The sequence below is a fragment of the Odontesthes bonariensis genome, chromosome 15 (assembly GCF_027942865.1).
Source record: "Odontesthes bonariensis isolate fOdoBon6 chromosome 15, fOdoBon6.hap1, whole genome shotgun sequence".
Taxonomy (NCBI): domain Eukaryota; kingdom Metazoa; phylum Chordata; class Actinopteri; order Atheriniformes; family Atherinopsidae; genus Odontesthes; species Odontesthes bonariensis.
The window spans coordinates 33,762,830-33,784,029 of NC_134520.1; the positions used below are offsets into that span (position 1 = coordinate 33,762,830).

General features: G+C 41.4%; 1 protein-coding gene across 2 annotated transcripts in view; it reads right to left on the reverse strand.

Annotated features, from left to right (window-relative positions):
- The window catches only part of LOC142400811 (carboxyl-terminal PDZ ligand of neuronal nitric oxide synthase protein-like), a 236,963-nt gene that overhangs the window by 151,248 nt on the left and 64,515 nt on the right, over positions 1-21,200 (reverse strand). For both annotated transcript variants that reach the window (XM_075486033.1, XM_075486034.1), the window contains exons 3-4: positions 13,416-13,508; positions 7,478-7,536 (exon numbers count right to left, since the gene is read on the reverse strand). In XM_075486033.1, the coding sequence (XP_075342148.1) occupies positions 7,478-7,536; positions 13,416-13,508 (152 nt within the window). The remainder of the gene's footprint in view (positions 1-7,477; positions 7,537-13,415; positions 13,509-21,200) is intronic.

Sequence of the window (21,200 nt, forward strand, 5' to 3'; positions counted from 1 at the left end):
TCTGTACGGAAAACCAGCAGACAGCATGTGGCTGTGCCATAAAGCCGGTGTGGATCCCCTAATCTGGTGAAAATTAAAACAAATCATGACGTCCTGCACATGAGAAACAGCTTGTGTGAAGCTAGCCCAAGACAGCAAAGAGGTGTCATTAAGTCATTTTATTCCCAGATTAAACCATAAACCACTTATTTATCGCTTTGAGGTTTTAATTTGAACTTTTCTCAACGAAATAAGCAAAGTTTCTCCGTGAACATCTGCAAAACTAATGCATTTCGCCCCCTCCTGGGAAAAGTTACTGATTCAAACTGTTGTTAAAGGTCCCGTGTGTGAGATACAGTGACAGCTAATGACATTATTGGCAAATGGCACCAAGCTGAATGCACCCACCTCATTTTAACTGAGGAGGTATTCCAACAAATGCTAAAAGCCTGCTCTAAAACAACTATTTATCGTCCTTTCTGAATAACTGTAGCCACAAAATAACCGGAAGGAGGGCTACCCACAGAGTCTGAAGTTTCTCGCTTCATCTTCTTTTCACGAGATTCTGCTCTAATGAAAACTCCGATATGAACAGTAAATTGCATTTCCTCTCATATATAGATCATCTAAATGCTTTGCACTGCAGTTTATAACAATTAGAAATATTGTCCTTGACGACGGAATCGCATTAAGCAGGAGTTTGAGTTGTTTAAGGAGCTAATGCAAACTCATACTTTGACTAAATAGATTATGAATTATGAAATTAAAGTCCATCTTTTTTGGATTGCTCTCTTCAATCTGACTCAGAGGCTCTTAAGAGACATTTCCACTTACACAGCAAGACTTACTATGTTCAAAATGAAAGAAAAATCCTTCCAAACATCCATTCTATATATCCAAATATCGAAAGAGTCTCATCTCTCATGCAAATTGCCGACACAAAGCTTCTCCACAGCAGGCTTGGTGTGTAATTCTAAGAGATCATTCTGCTCACTCAGCTGGAAACAATATAAAAAAATGGACACAGCATTTGTGGTGTACTCCATCATCTTGGACAGTACGCAGCTCATTAAGAGCGAGTGTTAGGGCACATTATGAATAGCGGTTTTAAATAAACCCTCAGAGGTGCGCTTCACCGTGGACTTATGAATGCTATTAGCATCTCTGGCTTCATGATTCTACTTCTGTCTTTAATCTGAGACTGAACTCCTCAGAAACTCTCAACTCTCATCAAAACAAAAGTCAAATTCTGTAACTTTGGGCCACAAAAAAAGGCAAAAAAAAGACATCAAAGTGGTCCATTTCACCAACAGAGCTAATTAGCTGTTAGCTTACTGATAGCAACATTTAAGCTAACTGCGTAGCTGGCCTTTTTTCTCAGTCCAGCAATAACATCCTATCTGATGTTTGTTCTTGTCCCATGTCTTTACGCATTATTACTGTTAAATAGTAGCTGCAAAGCTACTATATAACATTATTATTTCACCAACAGAGCTAATTAGCTGTTAGCTTACTGATAGCAACATTTAAGCTAACTGCGTAGCCGGCCTTTTTTCTCAGAGCTCAGTCCAGCAGTAACATCCTATCTGATGTGTGTTCTTGTCCCGTGTCTTTACGCATTATTACTGTTAAATAATAGCTGTAAAGCAGCTACTATATATCATTATTATTTCACCAACAGAGCTAATTAGCTGTTAGCTTACTTATTGCAACATTTAAGCTAACTGCGTAGCTGGCCTTTTTTCTCAGAGCTCAGTCCTGATCCTGAAATGTCGGCTCCTGGACGCTCCGGGGAAGGCGCACAACAAAGGTTGGTGTGAGTCAGAAGGATATAGTTTTAAGATTAAAAACTTCTCTACGTGTTGGTGGTGAATAAAATATTTGCTCATAAACAAGCGAATAAGATTCTGTGATTTACTTTGTCTTAGAAGAAAAGAATAGCTGAAGTGAAGCTGAATATTCACGGCCGAATCATCTCTGGAAATACGGAAAATCTTTGTAGTTTACAAAGTGCTTCAACTGTGTACACAGGTGCTTTAAAATCATCCATTACGAAGCATTTGAGAAGCACACACTTCTCTGTATGCAAGTCAAATTTGCAGTTAGAATAAGAGAAAGTGTCTAGATGTGAGACTTAATGCGATCATTGCAGCCTTACCCCCCCACATGACCGTGAGGTGGTGGACAGCTTCAGTGGCAGCGGGCCAGCAGCTCCAGCTAAAAGGCAGCAGAAGATGAAAAGGAACGCACAAAAGAAATATGCAAAGCGTTCAGTAAATCCTCCGAAATGATTCAGCCACACAGCGTCCAGCCACTGAGCATCTGAGAAACCCTCACGGGAATGTTTAAAACCATCCAGGCTCTTTGATGTGCATTTCCATCCTTGCATTTGAAAAGATATGCATGAATATTTATCATATTAGCTTATGAAACGAATTATTCAAATTTAATACCAAAAGGTTACATTTGCACAATGTTTTCTCAGTTTTCTCACGTGGGGAATTCCCTGGGAAGCCTTCTCTTTTACACTCGGATGCTGCAAAACCAACATCTGCCCGCCATTTAAGCAACTGTATTGAACTGTAGGTCGTGTACGTCTTTAGAATAACTTGATAAGCAAGCGATTCATGATCAGAGGAATGAAGCGGAGGACTTTGTGGGACCATTTTCTCAATCCAGCTCCCACCTCCTCAGGTTTTCTGACCATGATCACCTGCGCCCACATGACACAAGTCAGATTTGACATAATCAGCAGGATACAAATCCCAAATCAGTTTAATTTTTTGTGAATCTTCTAGCAAAGTCATAGGCTGTGTTCAAAAAGGCATACTACATACTACATACTTCCATGCTGCATACTCATCGATCAGACAGTGTGCAGAGCGTTTACCCACAATGCATTTCGCTCCTGCCCGAGCCGAAATCAGCCAGCCTGAAGCTGATTTTCCTTAAGCTCTAAACTCTGTAAACTTTAGCAACATTTGAAACATTTTCAGGTGAGAAAGTAGTCGTTTAGATCCCCAACGTGTTGAAAACCTGACAAAATACCGGCTGTTTACAATTTTGTTCACACGAATTCGGCGCTACTAAAGCTAGCCGCAGTGAGCAACGCACTTCCGGTTATTTTCACAAAATAAAATACCCGTTGCCTTTTATCATAGGGAAAGCCATTACCATACAATTGGTGCTTTTGTTTTGAAAACAGGAAGTGAACCTACCCTCGTTGTAGCTAGCTTGAAACTGCCGTTTTGACAGGAAATCAGTGTTAATTTCGTCAACCAGGACGATGACGAAAATATTTCGTCAACGCCCCTTTTTCCCGTGACGATGACGCACAAAATTGCTTCCAGAAAATAAAAATATGACGAAAATAAAAAATTATTTTCGTTAACGAGACTAAGACAAGACGAAATTTACAAGCCATGGACGAATGGACATTAAAAAATGTAATTGTTTATAATTAATTTGTAAGATTACGCGCTGTTGCCCTGTTTGTCCCTGCACGGCGCCTGTCCCACAGAACATTAGTTAGCTAACTAGCTCTGACAGCGTCACACTGAGGGTGTTATTTGTCGCCCATATCAAAACAATTGGAGAGAGAAGCTTTTACGCACAGAAGCTTTTGGAAACATTGGTCATGACTGGTCATTATATTGAATTGGTTATTTTCCGACAAGCATGGTGAACAGCACTCAACGTTAACATGATCAGAAGTGTGTCAGAATCATAACAGTTAGCGTAGTGTGTTCGGACAGTGGGATAATGACAAATACACGTCTGCCTGTGTTGTGTTGATCAGAATATTTTGGCGAGTAAAATATGGTAGTAGATTCGCCAGACCAGAGCTAGCTACTATGAGTGGCAAATACTGACCGAAAAGTAGTCGAACTTAGATGCACGTTGTGTTGAAATTGATTGGGTATAGTTGTAAAGCCACTTCATGATAAACCTACCGGTAACTAGCTAATGTGTGTGTGTGTGTGTGTGTGTGTGGAGAAGTTTTTTATTCTGTACAGTGTGATATATGTTAAAAAGAGAAGCAGTGTGTGGAGAAGTTCTATTATGTACAGTGTTGACTAAAATTACTAAAATTTGACTAAGACTAAAATTGATTTTCGACATTGTGACTAAGACTAAGACTAAATTAAAAAATGCTGACGAAATTAACACTGCAGGAAATGACGATCGGTGACGTCACGTTACGTTGCATCTTGGGTAGTTTGAGTATGAGTAGTAACCTCATGATGCATACCCAACATTTCAGAGAATCTAGTATGCATCCGGGAACTTCTCGCTTTCTCAAACTCGCTTACTAACTCAAAAAGTTAGTAGGAGTAGTAGGAGAAGTATGCGGTTTCGAACACAGCCATAGCTAACTATATTATAATGAAAGGCACCTGCATGAAAATACTAAAGATTTAGAGAGCAACAGAATAACCGTTTCCTTATTAAATCACATGCAGTTACTAAGAATGGGTAAAGGTAAGTGGGAAGTAAACTGGAAGTGCAACACTTACTGTGTAACACACTCAGTAATGCGCCTGTGAGCTGTTTGCCATTACAACAGAAGAAGAAGAAAGCACTGAGAACTCGTTTCTCAGCTGGACTCATGATGAAAAGTCCTCCCTAACAACACGCTTTCACTTCGGAACCTGCTGTTCATTCTCAGGCCTCCAGTATCGACCGCACAGTCAGTAGTTGGAGGGGAGCGTCTGCACAATGAACCGTGACTGATGGGACGTTACCAGAACCTTTCAGAGTCAGCTCAGCAGATGACAGCGACTGCTGGATGAGGCGTGCCCATCAAAGCGTCCCCCCCTGCCCCGTTCTGCGGTGAAATTTACGACTGCAATGTCAGAAACTGCAATGTTAGAAACAATGCACAAGGCAGGGATAATAACAAAGCGTCTCAGAGTTCCCCAGCTCACAGAAGCGAATGCAGAAATCCATCTTTCTGACAGAATCATTTCCAAAAAAGCCCAAACCAACAACTGGGCTCCTGGATGCGCTTCTGAGCAGCGCCCGCCTGGGAGGGAGAGTGTGCACGTGTGTGTGCACGTGTAGAGAGAGCAGGAAGATGAAGCACGACTCATTCAATGCAGAGTATGAATTCAACTTCCTTTGGACAGATTCTTTATTTGATCAGCCGTGTTCAGAGAAAAATGTCGTCGCACTAAAGACTTGGACTTCCAAAAAGGCCCCAATTTTTTTCTTCTCAGCAGATTTGTCTGAGCCACCAAATTCCTCCAGGCTGCCTCTGGGCTCTGTGTGTTTATTTGTCTGTGCAGCACAACAACAGACTGTGGGTGCGAGTTCAAATTAAAGGATTTACGCCCCCGGATGGTTACGGCCGTGTGAGACGGAACTGAGCATCGGCACGTCGATCCGGACCTCGTTAACGAATACCCTCCCACTTGTACGAATCCTTGTAATGCTTTTCTCAGGGGATCCCTCCATTAATTACGCCTTCTCGGTCTCCTCTTCCATCCGCTCTAACCTTTGTTAATGCTGATCTCACAGCTTCAGCGGACTTTCTCAGCCATCTGCTTTACAATCTAAAGCAGCAAATGGAAACATGGCGAAGCTTTTTCCTCCAGTTGTACCATAAACACTCCGGCTCTATATTTAGATGCAGACAGTGAGTCTATTGATCCCAGGAGGAAATAGTTTTAGCAGAATAGTTGCAAGTTAGCAGCAGATGCAGAAACAAAGAGATGCACACAGAGTAACTGTCATTTTGTCATTAAACAAGTGTAGCTACTTGCTGATAATGTCATTTTAATACAGAGAGAGTGGTAGGACGTTGTGCCACAAACACGTCTTATCCACACAGCTGTGGCTTTTGCAAATTACAGAACATAATCATCCACGTAGAAAACACTCGATAAACAAAGTATCAACGATAATGGGAATCATTCAGAAAAGAAACGGCAATAAAAGAAAGAAAGGAATGCGGAAGTCAGGTGGGTCACGGAGATGCCAATAGTCCCAAACAAGAGACGCAGCTCAATTGCTCGTCAATAACAATTACTGCTACAGCTAGCAAGGTTAGCCACTTTATTTACTGTAAGACGGATTTTGACCTCCACCAAAGAGATGATCTGGTTGTTTTCTGCTTATTCGAACAGGATTTCTCAAAAAAGAGCTTTTAAAATTGATCATAGATGTGGAACGGCTCAAAGTGATAAACATTTAACGTCAACACTCAATACAAGAGCAATTTCTCAGCCCAGAGAACGGTTTGTTTTGATGAAAAGAAGGATGTAGTTTGATTTCTGCCTCACCACAAAGTTTTCGATGTAAGTTATCGATCTGGGAATTATCGATCTGTTAGTGCGCTCCATGCTGTGGGGAGAACAGCTTTCTGTACACACATTTATAAATAATTCCTATGAAAACATCGAAAACATTAAAACATTACAGACTTTTCTGCTCAACTTTTATCTCAGGAAGCAGAAAGTGGTCAGATGAGAATACATTTGAATGACTAGATCTGAGAGCTGGACAGACCCTTTGAGCCTTTTAGCCCAAGTTTTATGTCTCACAGATTATCTTTTGAAATACCAAACTAAACCCAGCAGGGTTGGCTTCAGATGTTAAGAATGGGAAAAACCTGAGTGCTTGTACTGAACCGACGCCACCTCGGAAACAAATTGATTATTTCTGTTGTGTCCAGTTAAGAAAGTCCAGGCAACGGGATGCTGGGACGAATACATAATTCAGAGCAGACCCACACCTTAACTATTAAACAGTCAGCCGAGTCTTTTCTGACAGCTGACGTTAAAGCTAATAACTCTTTTAAGAGAGATTCACACCCAAAACTGAGAACCATCACAGCCAAAGAAGGTTCCTCACTTCAATTTTTAGTTATTTAACCAGGAAAAACCTCACGGAGATTAAAATTCTCTTTTTCCCAGAGTGTCCAAGACAGGCAGCAGTGCACCGAACAGTTTCATACAAACACCCACACAAAAAAAACGCAACACTAGAATTCAATACATTAAAAAAAAAAAAGAATCATGAGATGAAAATTTAGTGCATCAGTCAAAACATCTGCAGCCAGATGTGTCCGCCTCCAACAACCTCTTAAAAGAGTCTTTTTGTAGTTTTTGCAAACCTGAGCGCCTTTTTTTCCCCCAGTTCAGTTCTGACTTTTGGAACAGAGCGTAAAAAAAAAGATCCTGAGAGCGAAGGTTACAGGCTTCTGTGCTCCTCTGACTGATGGAGGGCAGAAAGCAGGATGGGAGCAGACCCAGAATAGACCTGATTAAGTCTACGAGCATACAGCAAAACATGAGAGAAAAAGCCAAAGTCAAACCCTCCCTCTTCCTCCAAAATGTTCATGCAATGCGTCAGAAATCTCTATGCCCCCACGGTATTTTTAATCAAGTTTGGATTAATATTCGTTGGATAAAGCAGTAAAAACCACTATAACTGGCACCTGAAGATGAGCTAAAGAATGGGAATGTTGTGATGAGAGAAAGTCAGACCACCTCACCTGTAAATGGGGTCCTGCATCACCATCATCTTGCTCTCGTCCCATGTCCACTCCTTCTTCTGCAAACAAAACCAAACTATAATTCTCATCACAGAAAGCAAAGCAAACTCATTTTTCATACATTTCTTGCAGAGAAGCCCCAGAGTCTTTCCTTTTTGCTTCTTTTGTTTGTCCATTTCATTAAATCACTCTTTCAGTTTAAGGTCACAATCAGAATGTCAACGCATGGCCACACAGGAATTATTCGTATTGATTTCTGTGTCCACAGAGCGCTTTGTTAACTCAAGTCATTCAATCACTCCCATCTCCAGTCCGTAGTCACATGGAAATACATCCCCGACTGTCACAGTTGACATTTCAGATCTTTGGAACAAAGAGCAAAATGAGAAAAAGAAAAACAGCTGAAGGCAAATCGCCCTTTAATTCCAGCATGACGATTATCTTTTACACTCAGCCTTATTTATCCCATACAGACTTTTTTGGCTTATTTTTAGAGCTTCAAAATCTTGGCAGTGGAATGGTAATAATGAAACTGATTTCACTTTGATTTGGCTATTTGTCCTCATATATATAGTAGGGCTGCAACGATTCGTCCGCGTTGTCGACAGAAATTAATAATAGAAATAGTCGACAATGGAATTCCATTTTCGACTATTGTCACCAGACGTGTTTTTCCAACAGAGTGAGACATCTCACTTTATTACAATCTCTGCCGAGAGAAAAGAATACTACACTGACCGAGCACTGTGCCTAATTGGTTTTAGATCTAGGACATTTTTATTTACTTTTTGTATGAATCAGCAGCAAAGTTGAATAAAAGATGCATTTTTCATTGAAGTACCCATCTTTCTTGTGTTTATTATCATTTGCCACATAATTAAAGCAACTTCACGCTAAATTTAAGAACAAATTGATAATTATCTGATTAGTCCACTATTAAAATAGTCGTTAGTTGCAGCCGTAATATATGTAGATCATTGTGGGCCAATGCACGTCCTGAGTAGCATGTTTAAATGCATCATATTTAAGACCACTAATGTGCAGCAGTCAAATAAAGCAGGTCACATAAATACACCGTATTAGCTAGGGCTGAGCAATTTATCGATACTGCGATATATTTAGATATTTTGTTTCCCGATAAAGTATCCATTTTTCTTTTTCCTTATTTAAAAAAAAAAGCTAACTTTATTGAAAAGTCAGACGTTACAATTAGTGAAAACACAGAACATTAATATAATACAATACAATGCCAGGGGGTCACATAATACAAAACAGTGATAAAAAAATGTTATATAAAGTGCACAGCTCTCACGTTTGTGACGTGTTCGTTTGTTTCTGTTTGTCTGGTGGTGTTGTCCTTCCGGTTCAAAGGTCGGACCACCAGTCCAATCAGCTACATGTCAAATCACACTGTCCCTTTTTTCCCCCAGAGAATTGTGTATCGAATCGAATGGTATAGTATCAAATCGAATCGCATCGAATGGTAGCGAATGGTATCGAATCGAATGGTATCGAATCATATCGAATGGTATCGTATCGAATGGTATCGAATGGAATGGAATCGTATCGAATCGAATGGTATCGTATGGTATCGCATTGAATCTAATCGTATCATATCGAATGGTATCGTATCGAATGGTATCATATCGAATGGTATCGAATCGAATGGTATCGAATGGTATTGTATCGTATCGAATGGTATCAAATCGAATGGAATCGTATCGAATAGAATGGTATCGAATGGCATCGACTCGAATGGTATCGTATCGAATGGTATCGTATCGAATGGTATCGAATCGGATCGAATGGTATCGTATGGAATGGTATCGAATCGGATCGAATGGTATCGTATGGAATGGTATCGAATCGAATGGTATCGAATCGAATGGTATCGAATCGTATCGACTCGAATGGTATCGACTCGAATGGTATCGTATCGAATGGTATCGAATCGAATCGTATCGAATGGTATCGACTCGAATGGTATCGAATCGAATCGTATCGAATGGTATCGACTCGAATGGTATCGAATCGAATCGTATCGAATGGTATCGACTCGAATGGTATCGAATGGTATCGACTCGAATGGTATCGTATCGAATGGTATCGAATCGAATGGTATCAAATGGAATGGTATCGAATCGAATCGTATCGAATGGTATCGACTCGAATGGTATCGAATCGAATCGTATCGAATGGTATCGACTCGAATGGTATCGTATCGAATGGTATCGAATCGAATGGTATCGAATCGAATGGTATCGAATCGAATCGTATCGAATGGTATCGACTCGAATGGTATCGACTCGAATGGTATCGTATCGAATGGTATCGAATCGGATCAAATGGTATCGTGTCGAATGGTATCGAATCGAATGGTATCGAATGCAATTGTATCGAATAGAATGGTATCGAATGGCATCGAATCGAATGGTATCGTATCGAATGGTATCATAACGTATCAAATAGAATGGTATCGAATCGAATGGTATCGAATCGAATGGTATTGAATGCAATTGTATCGAATAGAATGGTATCGAATGGCATCGAATCGAATGGTATCGTATCGAATGGTATCGTAACGTATCGAATAGAATGGTATCGAATCGAATGGTATTGTATCGAATCGTTGGCTGAATATTGTGGATCGTATCGTGAGATTAGTATATCGCTAAGTAAATCGCTGAGTAAATTAGTAAATCATCATTAAAAATTTCCTGCCAGCAAACTTCAGTGTTTTCACAGCAACATAGTTTTGCTTTACGTTCCTCAAATGCTGCGTGATGTTGTCAAATAATGTCGGATTCGTGCTAATGCATGAAAAGCTTGGCTGCCTTGAATATTCTTTAAAAGTTTACCTGAACTGAAAATTGACATAACGGAGCCCTGAAAGGATAAAAGAGGCATGAAAAACGTCCAATGAGAAAGTCGGGATCTATGAACAGAATTCCAGATGCATCAGAAGAGGCTACTGTTATAAAAAAAAAAATAAATAAATAAATAAATAAATAAAAAAAATCAGGATTTTATTAGAGCAGAGCGGCGATCTGGAAATAATTTTCTGCCATTTTCTTTCATGCACAGCGAACAGACAGCTCGGTTCCCCACTAACCGGAGGGGAAGCTGCACAACACCTGTCGCTTTCCAGCACTTTAGCATCCATGTGCAGGGTGGGACACGTGGCTGACAGGTGGGCTTTGTTTTTAACGCGGTACCATAGATTCTGAGCGTCCTTTTAGCTTTTCTTTTGGATTCTTTGTTGCTGTAGAATCTAATAAATCAGAGAATATCCAAGACTGCCGTATCCATGAGGCCCAGCTGCAGTTTCTCAGTTTCTTCCCACTCGTTTCTCATCTTTTCCTTTCCACTCTTTCAGTGGCTTCGATCACCCTCCAGCCTTTTGTCCTCCCCCAACACCCTCCATTATCACCTCTGTTTGCCATCTAATTAAGAAGATTATCGATCCATCAGCACAGGTTACACAGGAAACCAATCTGAGCTCACCCAGACTGGTTTGACTACAGTCTCTTGTTCAAAAGATATCCCAGAAACCCACCGTTTTCACATGCACACATAATAAAAACACTATTTTTAATCAACCACCTGACAGAAGGGGAGCAAACCGCCAGTCCGACCATTTAAGGAGCTGGCTGCTGTGACAGCTCACTGACATTAACATTACATTTTAGGGCTGGGCAACGATTAAAATGTTTAATCTAATTAATCACATGATTTCCCTGATTAATCACTATTAATTGCATTTGTACGCAGAATCCAAAAGTAGTGTATAGCTTTTAGCATTTAGTTTTTTTTTTAAATGTGCTGCCATATGAATGAAAGTGCCATAACATTTGTTGTGCAAACACACTTTTAACATCAGCATCTTTCTGTAGTTTTTATGTAGAAGCCTCGCTCCACTGTCTGTTTCCTTGAATGACTTGCTGCTATCAGTTGTGTGTTTTGCCTTTAAGTGATATTTTAGACTGGAACTACTACGCTGAGAAGACAATTCAACTTGGCTGTAAATGCAGGAGTTTTTTTTAAAAATTTATTTTGAAATACGTGCTTTTATGTTGAAACAAGTAAAACAGGAAGTAGCGCCGGTTAGCTCCATGAGCTTCAAACACAGACCGAGGAGCACCTGTAACGGTGATTTTACCTACTAGTTTATTTTTCATTTTAATGCGTTAATGCGCGATAAAATATTTATCGGCGTTAAATAATTAACAAGTTAACGCGATAATAACGAGTCGCCCAGCCCTCTTACATTTACATTAATACCTGTATTTCGATATTTGAAATTTCAGGGGATTTTGATCATAGGTTATTAAAGTTGGTTTGCGAGGTTCCTCTGCTTTAAAATGACGTAAAATCTGAGGCTTTCAGGTCGTCTGCTGTTTTCATTATCTGACCAATCTATTGTGTTTTAATGTGGAGAAAAGCCGCAAAAATATTTACTTTTACTATTACCCCTTTACTCATTCAGACGCAAAACAAGGGCAACTGCCTAACTTTAGGGCGTGTTTGCGCCGGCATATCATTAGTGCAAAATGCTTTGGGTAAAGAAATAAAAAAAATAGGCTCTTAAAGGATCTGTTGGAAAGGCGGGATGTTTAAAAAAGATAAAAGTTTTTTTTAATTATTTTTGGCCTTACTTTTTATGCCTTTATTAGATAGGACAGTGGAGAGAGGCAGGAAGCAGGGGGCAGAGAGAGGGGGAACAACAAGCAGCAAAGGGACGTCAGATGCAGGACTCAAACCTGTGCCCGCTGCACCCCACTACGCCACAGACCGCCCCATGACAGGATGTTTGATAGAAAACGTGTTAGGGTGGTCCGTAGCGTAGTGGGTTGAGCAGGCGCCCCATGTACAGAGGCTACAGTCCTCGCTGCAGCTGGCCCCGGTTCGAGTCCCGCATCGGAAGGCCCTTTGCTGCACGTTGTTCCCCCTCTCTCTGCCCCCTGTTTCCTGTCTCTCTCCACTGTCCTATCCAATAAAGGCATAAAAAAAAAAAAAAAATACTTGAAAATAGAAAAATGAAGTGTTGCCATTTCGGCAATTTCAGACTGGTGGGATGTCAGCATGTAACCGACAGAAATTTACACCACAAGCCGTCTTAAATACTATATTATTCAGCTGTAATCAAGAGCTAATAGCAACACATGAGGTGCATCTGATCAATCTGAGAACAATGACCGAACATTTCCCTCAGATGGTGCAGAACCTTTGAGTAACTAGGGTTGCAAAATTCCCGGAATTTTCAAAGACGGAAACTTTCCATGGGAATTTAAGGGAATTTAAGGGAATTTAAGGGAATTCATTTTTGAATGAGTGGGGTTAGGGGATGGGTAATATTGAACCCAACACTCCTGTTTTTGTTCATCCATGAAACAAGTAATTAGAACGTGTTCTACTCTACTTACAAATAAATCTGTTGTAATATCTGTTGAAAACATTTTGTATGGATGTTTTCTTATGACTTCTGTTTATATTTATGCTTGGATATAATATATTCCCAGTTAGTTCTCCTAAATTCCCATTAGTTCCCATAATTCCCATGGAAAGTTTCCAATATGGAATATATCCAAAATGAGTAACACACATAAAACCTTGTTGATATGCAAACTGCCGGTGCTCAGCGGAGCTGAAGCACAGAGGCGTGCGTCTGGGCCTCACAGGGAAGCTCAGCTAACTGCCTGACCAAAAAGGTCACTGGATCTGTCGCTGGGAGCTTTTCCGGAGAAACTTTACTTGAGGAATCTGAAAGGTCACCGCTTCAAGCGAACACGAGGTGGCCTTAAGTTTTCTGTGAGTGAGGGGGGCGTCGGGCGAGCCGAGCAACATGCTCCCCATCTGAAAACAAATCTAACCAATTTGAAATGAAACGTCAAACAAATCAAAAAACACAAAGAGAGGAGAAATGAAAGAAGAGACTCACTTTTTTCTTTTTCCTCAGGTTAACCTTGACACCGTCGACAGACACCACAATGTTCACTTTCTTCTTCTTGATGTTTTTCACCTTGAATTCGTACTGCAAAGAAAAGACAAACACACACGATTTAATTTCCAGCTGGATTTATATCAACAGAGTCACAGAATAACAGCAAATTCCTTTTGACTCCTTAGAAACTTTTTTACAAAGAGTGATGATGTATTTAATCTTATATTTTCCTTCAAAGTATCAACATTTTCTTCTTATCTTTTAAAGCTGTGTTGTCAAGGCTTTCTGAATATCTTTCAAAGTTTTTATTTGGCTGCTTTTTCCACTCACTCCAGTCCTTGAACACGACCATTAACAGAGCTGTGCTTTGGTTTGTTAAGCCAGTTAACTCTGACCTATGAATCATTCAAGTACAAACACAAAGTGTGTCCACACAGAACAGACAACTTAGCAAAGAAGCCGTTTTAAACTGGATCTTTAGGCACTTTGTTCCCAGCAGCCTGTCACAGAGACACATCATTTGTTCCCATTTCTTTAGCTGCATCTATGAAAAACAGCAAAGATAACACAGTGTGACAGACAGAAAACAGGATTTCTGCAGCAACAAGGTGATTCCCAAAGAGCTGTTAGCTGAAAACTTGGCATATCTCAGCATGGTGTGCAGTGTGCCCTTAAAACATTTGAGGAAACTGGACAAGTGGAGGACAGAAGAAGAAGTGTCAGGCCTAAAGAACTATCTACAGCAGATGAACAGGATCTGAAAGTGATGTCCTTAAGAAAGAGGAAAACATCCAGCAAAGACCTGACACAGGAGCTGAGAGATGCATCTGGACCTTCAGCTGATCCATCTGCTGTTGGCCCAAGCCTCATCAGAAATGGGCTCCATGGAAGGGTGGCTGTCAAGAAGCCGTTCTTAAGGAAGGGAAACAGGGAGAAAAGGCTGAGCTGTGCCAAAGGACACAAGAAGTGGACTGAAAATCAGTGGCAGCAGGTCTGATGGAGGGATGAATCCTCCCCAGAGCCCGGAGCTCAACATTACTGAAGCAGTGTGGGATCATGTTGGCAGAGAACGCAACAAAAGGCAGCCCACATCCAAAGAAGAGCTTTGGGATGTCCTTCAAGAAGCCTGGAGAACTATTCCTGAAGACTCCTTAAAGAAAGGACAGAAAGCTCATCTGAGAGGGTTCAGGCTGTGCTGGAGGAGAAAGGTGCTCAGAGCAGATATTCACTTTAAAGCTGCTCAGAACTGAACAAATCTTTTATAGAAAAAACTATTTCTGTAGAAAACAAAAGAATACCACCGAGACAAGACAGGGTAGATGAAGCTGAACTTAAGCCATGATAGCAGACGTCCAGACTATCTTAAATACACTAAAAAGGCTACATTTCGCTGACCAATGACACCTTTAAATTCCTGTCTGATATGATACAGAAAAGGCCTGAGCCTTTAACACAGCTGCTGTGTTTGCTTTTAATCGGGTCTAAATTAAACCTGGAAGTAGATGTCTGTTTTTTTTCCATTAATTTCCAACGGACACGATCTCTCCTATCAGGAGATTTTACTGGTCTCCAACTCTGGACTTACTTAAGATTGATTTTATTATTGGTTTTCTCTGATTTAGTTGCATTTCAATTACAAGGAAAACTCCCAACAATCAAGTTGTTGCATGAATCACTGGCACTTTTGTCCAGTGATTTATTGGCGTTTTCAAAATGCATTTTGGGGCTCGTTAAGTGCTTTTCAATCGATTTTCCCATTGAATTTTGCACCTCTGCGAGTCGCAAAATGGAGAAGACAGGTGTGCTGTAAACAGCTATGTCATTTTTTTTATCAAGGTCCCGTTTAAGATACAGCTTTTATGGCATTTTCACAATGCATTTTGGGACTCGTTAAGTGCTTTTCAATCGATTTTCCCATTGAATTTTTCCAAATGCCAAACCACAAATAAATCACTTGTTGCATTCCTAAGTGTTTCAAATCGTCTTTACTTTGCTGCTTTGCAGACAGCAGGACACTGACGAGCATTAATCGCTGAGTTCATCAGTCAAGATTTTCACAATTCAACAGCAACCGGAGCGAAAATAAAGAAGTTAACATCTTTCTGCCTGCATGCTGACAATTCAACTTTATGAATGCTTCAAGACTGATTGGAGGGATAATAGAGCGCAGAAGAGCTCAGGACCTCATCACAATCACTTTAAAATAGTCAAAGAGCCTTAACAACAGCGGGAGGCGGCTCAATCAGCTCCTTCCTGTGCCGGCTGCAACACAACCATCCTGATTTATGGTCTGTGTGTTGACTGATGGAAACGTGGGAGACGAGCGGTCCACAATCACACACGTCTGAAGCTTCGAGCCTTCTTTGCAAATTTAGAAATCAGAATAATCAAACTACGGATTGATGAGATCAACAGAAAATCTTATAACTTGCAAACATTGCTTCACACTCCAACTTTTCCAAGAGCATTCTGGTTACTTCCACTAATCTTTTGCAGTTTTCTGTTATTACCTCGGCCCCCTGGTGTTCAGCCTTTATGTTCCCGTTAAACTGAGGAGGACCGATTTGTTCCCTTCACGCTGGTGGGCAGCAATGAGTAGGGATGGGAATTGTTAGGAATTTAGCGAATCTAGTTCCATCATCGATATCGATTAGGTTCCTTATCGATTCTCGTCCGGCTTTCGTGCCAGGCCCGTCCCACTGGGAGGAGGCCCCGGGGAAGACCCAGGACACGTTGGAGAGACTATGTCTCTCGGCTGGCCTGGGAACGCCTCGGGGTCCCCCCAGAAGAGCTGGAGGAAGTGGTCGGGGACAGGGACGTCTGGGTCTCTTTGCTCAAGCTGCTGCCCCCGCGACCCGATCCCCTGGACCAGCGGAAGATGATGGATGGATGGATGGATGGAATAAACAAATGAATATAAAAATAAAAATGATGGTTTACTTTCCACATCTATCCTGATGTGATGTCAGTTTATCTGCAAGAGCTTCAAGAAACAGCAGCAGAGAAAGAGCGATGGGGAATTTTACCTTTTTCTGCCCTGGTTTTGAAGAAGCAAGCGCCCCACTTATAGAACTCCCCACACTTAAAGAACATGGGAATTATGGTTAAAACTGGGCAGAGGCAGCAGCACAAGCTAAAGAAAAAGAAATTATCAATTTATTTTCTTCATAAAAGCCTTATTCTATCCTGAGTAATTAACAACCTGTTGATGAAACACAAAACCGCACACTTCTGTTCCCAGAATATCTTCTTATGTAAGACGGGGGAAAAAAAATGAATCACTTTGATCATGATTTGATCGCAGCACGGAAAGCTAGTTTAATGAGCAAGTTATCATCTGCTGTAATGTTAACTGGCTACAAATACACAATTTAAGCCCTTCAAAGCCTAATAGGCTGCGTGATTGACCTCCACAGACATGATTACAGCAGCAATTTCAAAGCTTTCACGCAGCGTTTGCCTAGCAAAGAGTGTGCACAACACTACAACAGAGAGCACTTATCTCTAATAAGCTCGTCTATTTCTGTCTGATGCGGCTGCTTCACTGAGTCCATATCACACCGTCCCTGGTGCTTTCAGCCAGGACAAAACAGGGACACGATTTAAATTACCACTGCTGCACCTCGCTTTATAAGAGGAGAAAAGGAATGCATGTAATTAAAAAAACACTCGAGCCGTGCGTGGAAACTGCTGCGGCTGAGGAATTGCACCAGCATCCATTTCACAGCACTGACCACCTGTTCAACCTGGCTTTTCCCCAAATGTAGCGACTCCACGTGCAACGCGAGGAGTGTTTTAATGAGCGCTGATAGCTGCTAATAACACTTTTCAGGTCATTCAGGGTAATTGTCTCTGCTGGATGAGCCTCAGACACAGGGCAAAATAAAAAGAGGAATAAAACGCTGAGTCACGGAGATTATTTTCTAATAGAACTGTTGGATAATAAACTGAGAGCAGATGATTCCTTTCATATCAAACACAACATTCAGGGCTTATTTTTCTACCGCTCTGCCCAAGTGAACTCCAGTTTATGGCTAAAGTTAACCAGGACCAATGTTTTCTCAGAATCTGGCAGCACTCTGTGGGGTTTTACTAAGAAAAGTCTGTGATATGCTGGGAAATGTCGCGCAGATGGAGCAGCATCAGCATACAGTCTGAATCAATATGTGCCTGTTTCCGTATTTACTGAACAAATGCAATAACATCCAATTTGGGTCATTTTGAAAAGGTCTGTCAGCTTGTTTAGCTAAAGTTGCTAAAACGTGTAGCAGTGAAAATACACCGTGGTTAGGTTAAACTGGGACCCTTCATGTTCCCGAGTTAATAAAACTCAAACATTATGCGTAAATGCAGAGATTCTCATTGCGTGGCTCCTCACGCTTTAATTGGCGGCTCGCACTCACACAGTAGCTTATAACAATATGGTAACAATAACAATGAATTTTTTCAAATAACACAAAGCGAATACTGCACAGTATTAAGTATTTTTATTAAGTATTAATTAAGGCTTAATGGTGTTTCCTAAAGGGGGAACTGTTAAACCTGGCAACGCAGCTGAAGCTGATTTCCCTTAAGCTCTAAACTCTGTAAACTTTAGCAACATTTGAAATATTTTCAGGTGAGAAAGTAGTCGTTTAGATCCCCAACATCCTGACAAAATACCGGCTGTTTACAATTTTGCTCCCACGAATTCGGCGCTACTAAAGCTAGCCGCAGTGAGCAACGCACTTCCTGTTATTTTCACAAAATAAAATACCCGTTGCCTTTTATCATAGGGAAAGCCATTAGGATACAATTGCTGCTTTTGTTTTGAAAACAGGAAGTGAACCTACCCTCGTTGTAGCTAGCTTGAAACTGCCGTTTTGACAGGAAATGACGATCGGCGACGTCAAGTTATGTTGCATCTTGGGTAGTTTGAGTATGAGTAGTAACCTCATGATGCATACCCAACATTTCAGAGAATCTAGTATGCATCTGGGAAAAAAGTCAGTATGAGTAGTATGAGTAGTATGAGTAGTATGAGTAGTATGCGGTTTCGAACACAGTGATGCACTTATGATTTCTTGTGTCCTGAAGTTTTTTTGCCTACCGATGTGGAACACACTTATAATAAGTCGTTTTGGATAAAAGCGTCTGCAAAATGACCGTAATGTAATGTAACATGTGGAAGGAATATCAAACAATACATAAAACTAATATTTTAACTGCATAAAACTGCCAACTCGAGCAGCTCCTGTGTCCCGTATTGGTGAGGCTGCCACACTCATGTGTGAACAGGGTGGTACTCTTGCATGCAGCTGCTTTGGGGCTAAGTAAACAGGATTTGCTAACGTGCATCTGTTTGAAGACGGACCAATTAGGTAAGCCGCACAGCGGCAGGATATCAGTCTACGTGCAAACAAAAGGAAATTAAATGAACAATCAAGTCCAAGAATAGGCTCATCCATCTTTCAAATAAGTCAGTCCGGCAGTTACAGGTCAATATTTCCTTAAAGTTTGTTCCTGCTGTTTCCTGTCCTCAGGCAGCAGCTTTATTTCCACTCAGAAAGTTTTTGATTTAAAAAAAAGAAAACGGCCTACAGCAGCAGTTACAGAGATGGAGAAATGATCCCAGCAACAGAGCAGACGGAGGGTTTCCAGAGGTAAAGGTTCCAGGTCAGCTGCGTTTATTTTCCCAATGACGAGAGCCCGTTTGTTGTAGTGTGTTCTCCATGCTTCTTCTGCTTCTTTGTTGTATCCCCTCATCAATCCTAATTCTCCCTTTGGCCCTTTTGCAAGGCCCTAAACACCTCCACAAAACAGAGAGCCAGGGCAACTCGTAGGGTCAGCATAAATTAATGCATAATTCTAACCCTGATCCGAAGGCCTAGTTTCCACATATGTGTGTTCGGCCTGTATTTCCACCTTTACAGAGTACACCCTTTATTTTTGGATGGATGAAAACTTCATTATAGCAACAGCAAAAGGATCAATTTAGCAGTTTTCACGTGCAATTCTGAGATGTGCGAATGGAACCAGAAAATAGGCAACACGTCGTACAAAGGAAAGGTAGGTTAGTTGTTATCTAAACCGGACCGTTATCTGGAAGTTGTTTATCGGTAGGGTTAGACCAAAACTGGACTTTTTAAATACAAGTCTGACTGAAATGAGAAAGAAGAGATTTGAAAGCTGAACCAAGACTACTGTTTGGGGGTCGAATCAGTCCGCCTCAAATGAGCCTAGGAGCACCATCCATCCCTTATCTGTCTCTTCTCCGGGGTTGGGTCACGGGGCAGCAGCTTGAGCAGAGAAGCCCAGACTTCCCCGTCCCCGGCCACTTCCTCCAGCTCTTCCAGGGACCCCGAGGCGTTCCTAGGCCAGCTGAGAGACGTAGTCTCCCCAATGTGTCCTGGGTCTTCCCTGGGGTCTCCTCCCAGTGGGACGGGCCCGGAACACCTCACCAGGGAGGCTTCCAGGAGGCATCCTAACCAGATCAACTCATCTGACTCCTCTCGATGCGGAGGTGCAGCGGTTCTACTCCGAGCCCCTCCCGGGTGACCGAGCTTCTCACCCTATCTCTAAGAGAGAGCCCAGACACCCTGCGGAGGAAACTCATTTCAGCCGCTTGTATCCGCGACCTCGTTCTTTCGGTCCCTACCCACAGCTCGTGACCACAGGTGAAGGTAGGAACGTAGACTGACCGGTAAATCGAGAGCTTCACCTTCCGGCTCAGCTAGGAGCACCGTACATATTCAATGGGTTTAATACTTTTAGTAAAAACACTAAATTCTCAATTACGTATCTTTCCGGTTCTTTTGTCAGAGGGCAAACACATCAGAGACTGTGACTAAATATCAGCCCATTAACACCAAAGCATACCCAGACCGTTGCTTTGTTCTATAAAAGCTTGATCTTAGAACCTCAGAATCATTTGATAAAATTGTCATTTAAGTAACTTTTAAGGTAAACACAAGAAAAAAATGGACCGGACTCAGTGAATAATTCCCTATAATCCCTATAATATAGATCAGTGAGCAATGCTGACCAACATGTCATTGGGAACCTCCTTTCATCAGTGTTTCATCTAGTTGGGCCATCAACACCTCCAAGAGGCTAGACGGTGATCACTGGCGTCCCAGGGTCACCCCCCTAATGCCATCCATCACTGCTCCTTTAAGTAACTTAGACAATGTCTCTCTCATGTATGACGATCTTCCACTGAGACGGATAAAAGCAGCAACATGTCGATAACATGATAATGGAATATATATATTCGCTTGCATGTACTGGGACGAGAACAGGGGTCCAGTTAAATGGTTGAAGTCTAACCGTCTCGGCTGTGAACGTCACCGTACTGAGAGTCCAAAGACTCACAAGCACAAGCACACGTCACTTCTATACCAATGTTGACTTAATACAAGCATTAGGTTTACACATTAAAGTCTTCCATGTGAAAATTTGAAAACACAGGAATAAATAGACTTCCTGTTGTGGAAATGAAGCATTAATCCCATGTTTTTAGACTCAAATAGCCTCTTAAACTTGCAGAATACAACATTTTGTTCTCAAAAGAGCTTCCTCCTGTATAGCCCGACCTCGTAAATCTAGTTAAACCAGCCCACACACAGGGCAGCTCAGATCTCAATCATAAGCACATATCCATCCCAATGACACGTCTTCTCTAGAGAAGGGGGGGAGGATAAAGAGGGTCGTAAAGGAGACAAAGTGAGAGATGAAACACTGGCAGAAGGAGGGAGAAGCTTTGATGCCGCCAGAATACGAGGTTTAATTAACAGCTTAGAT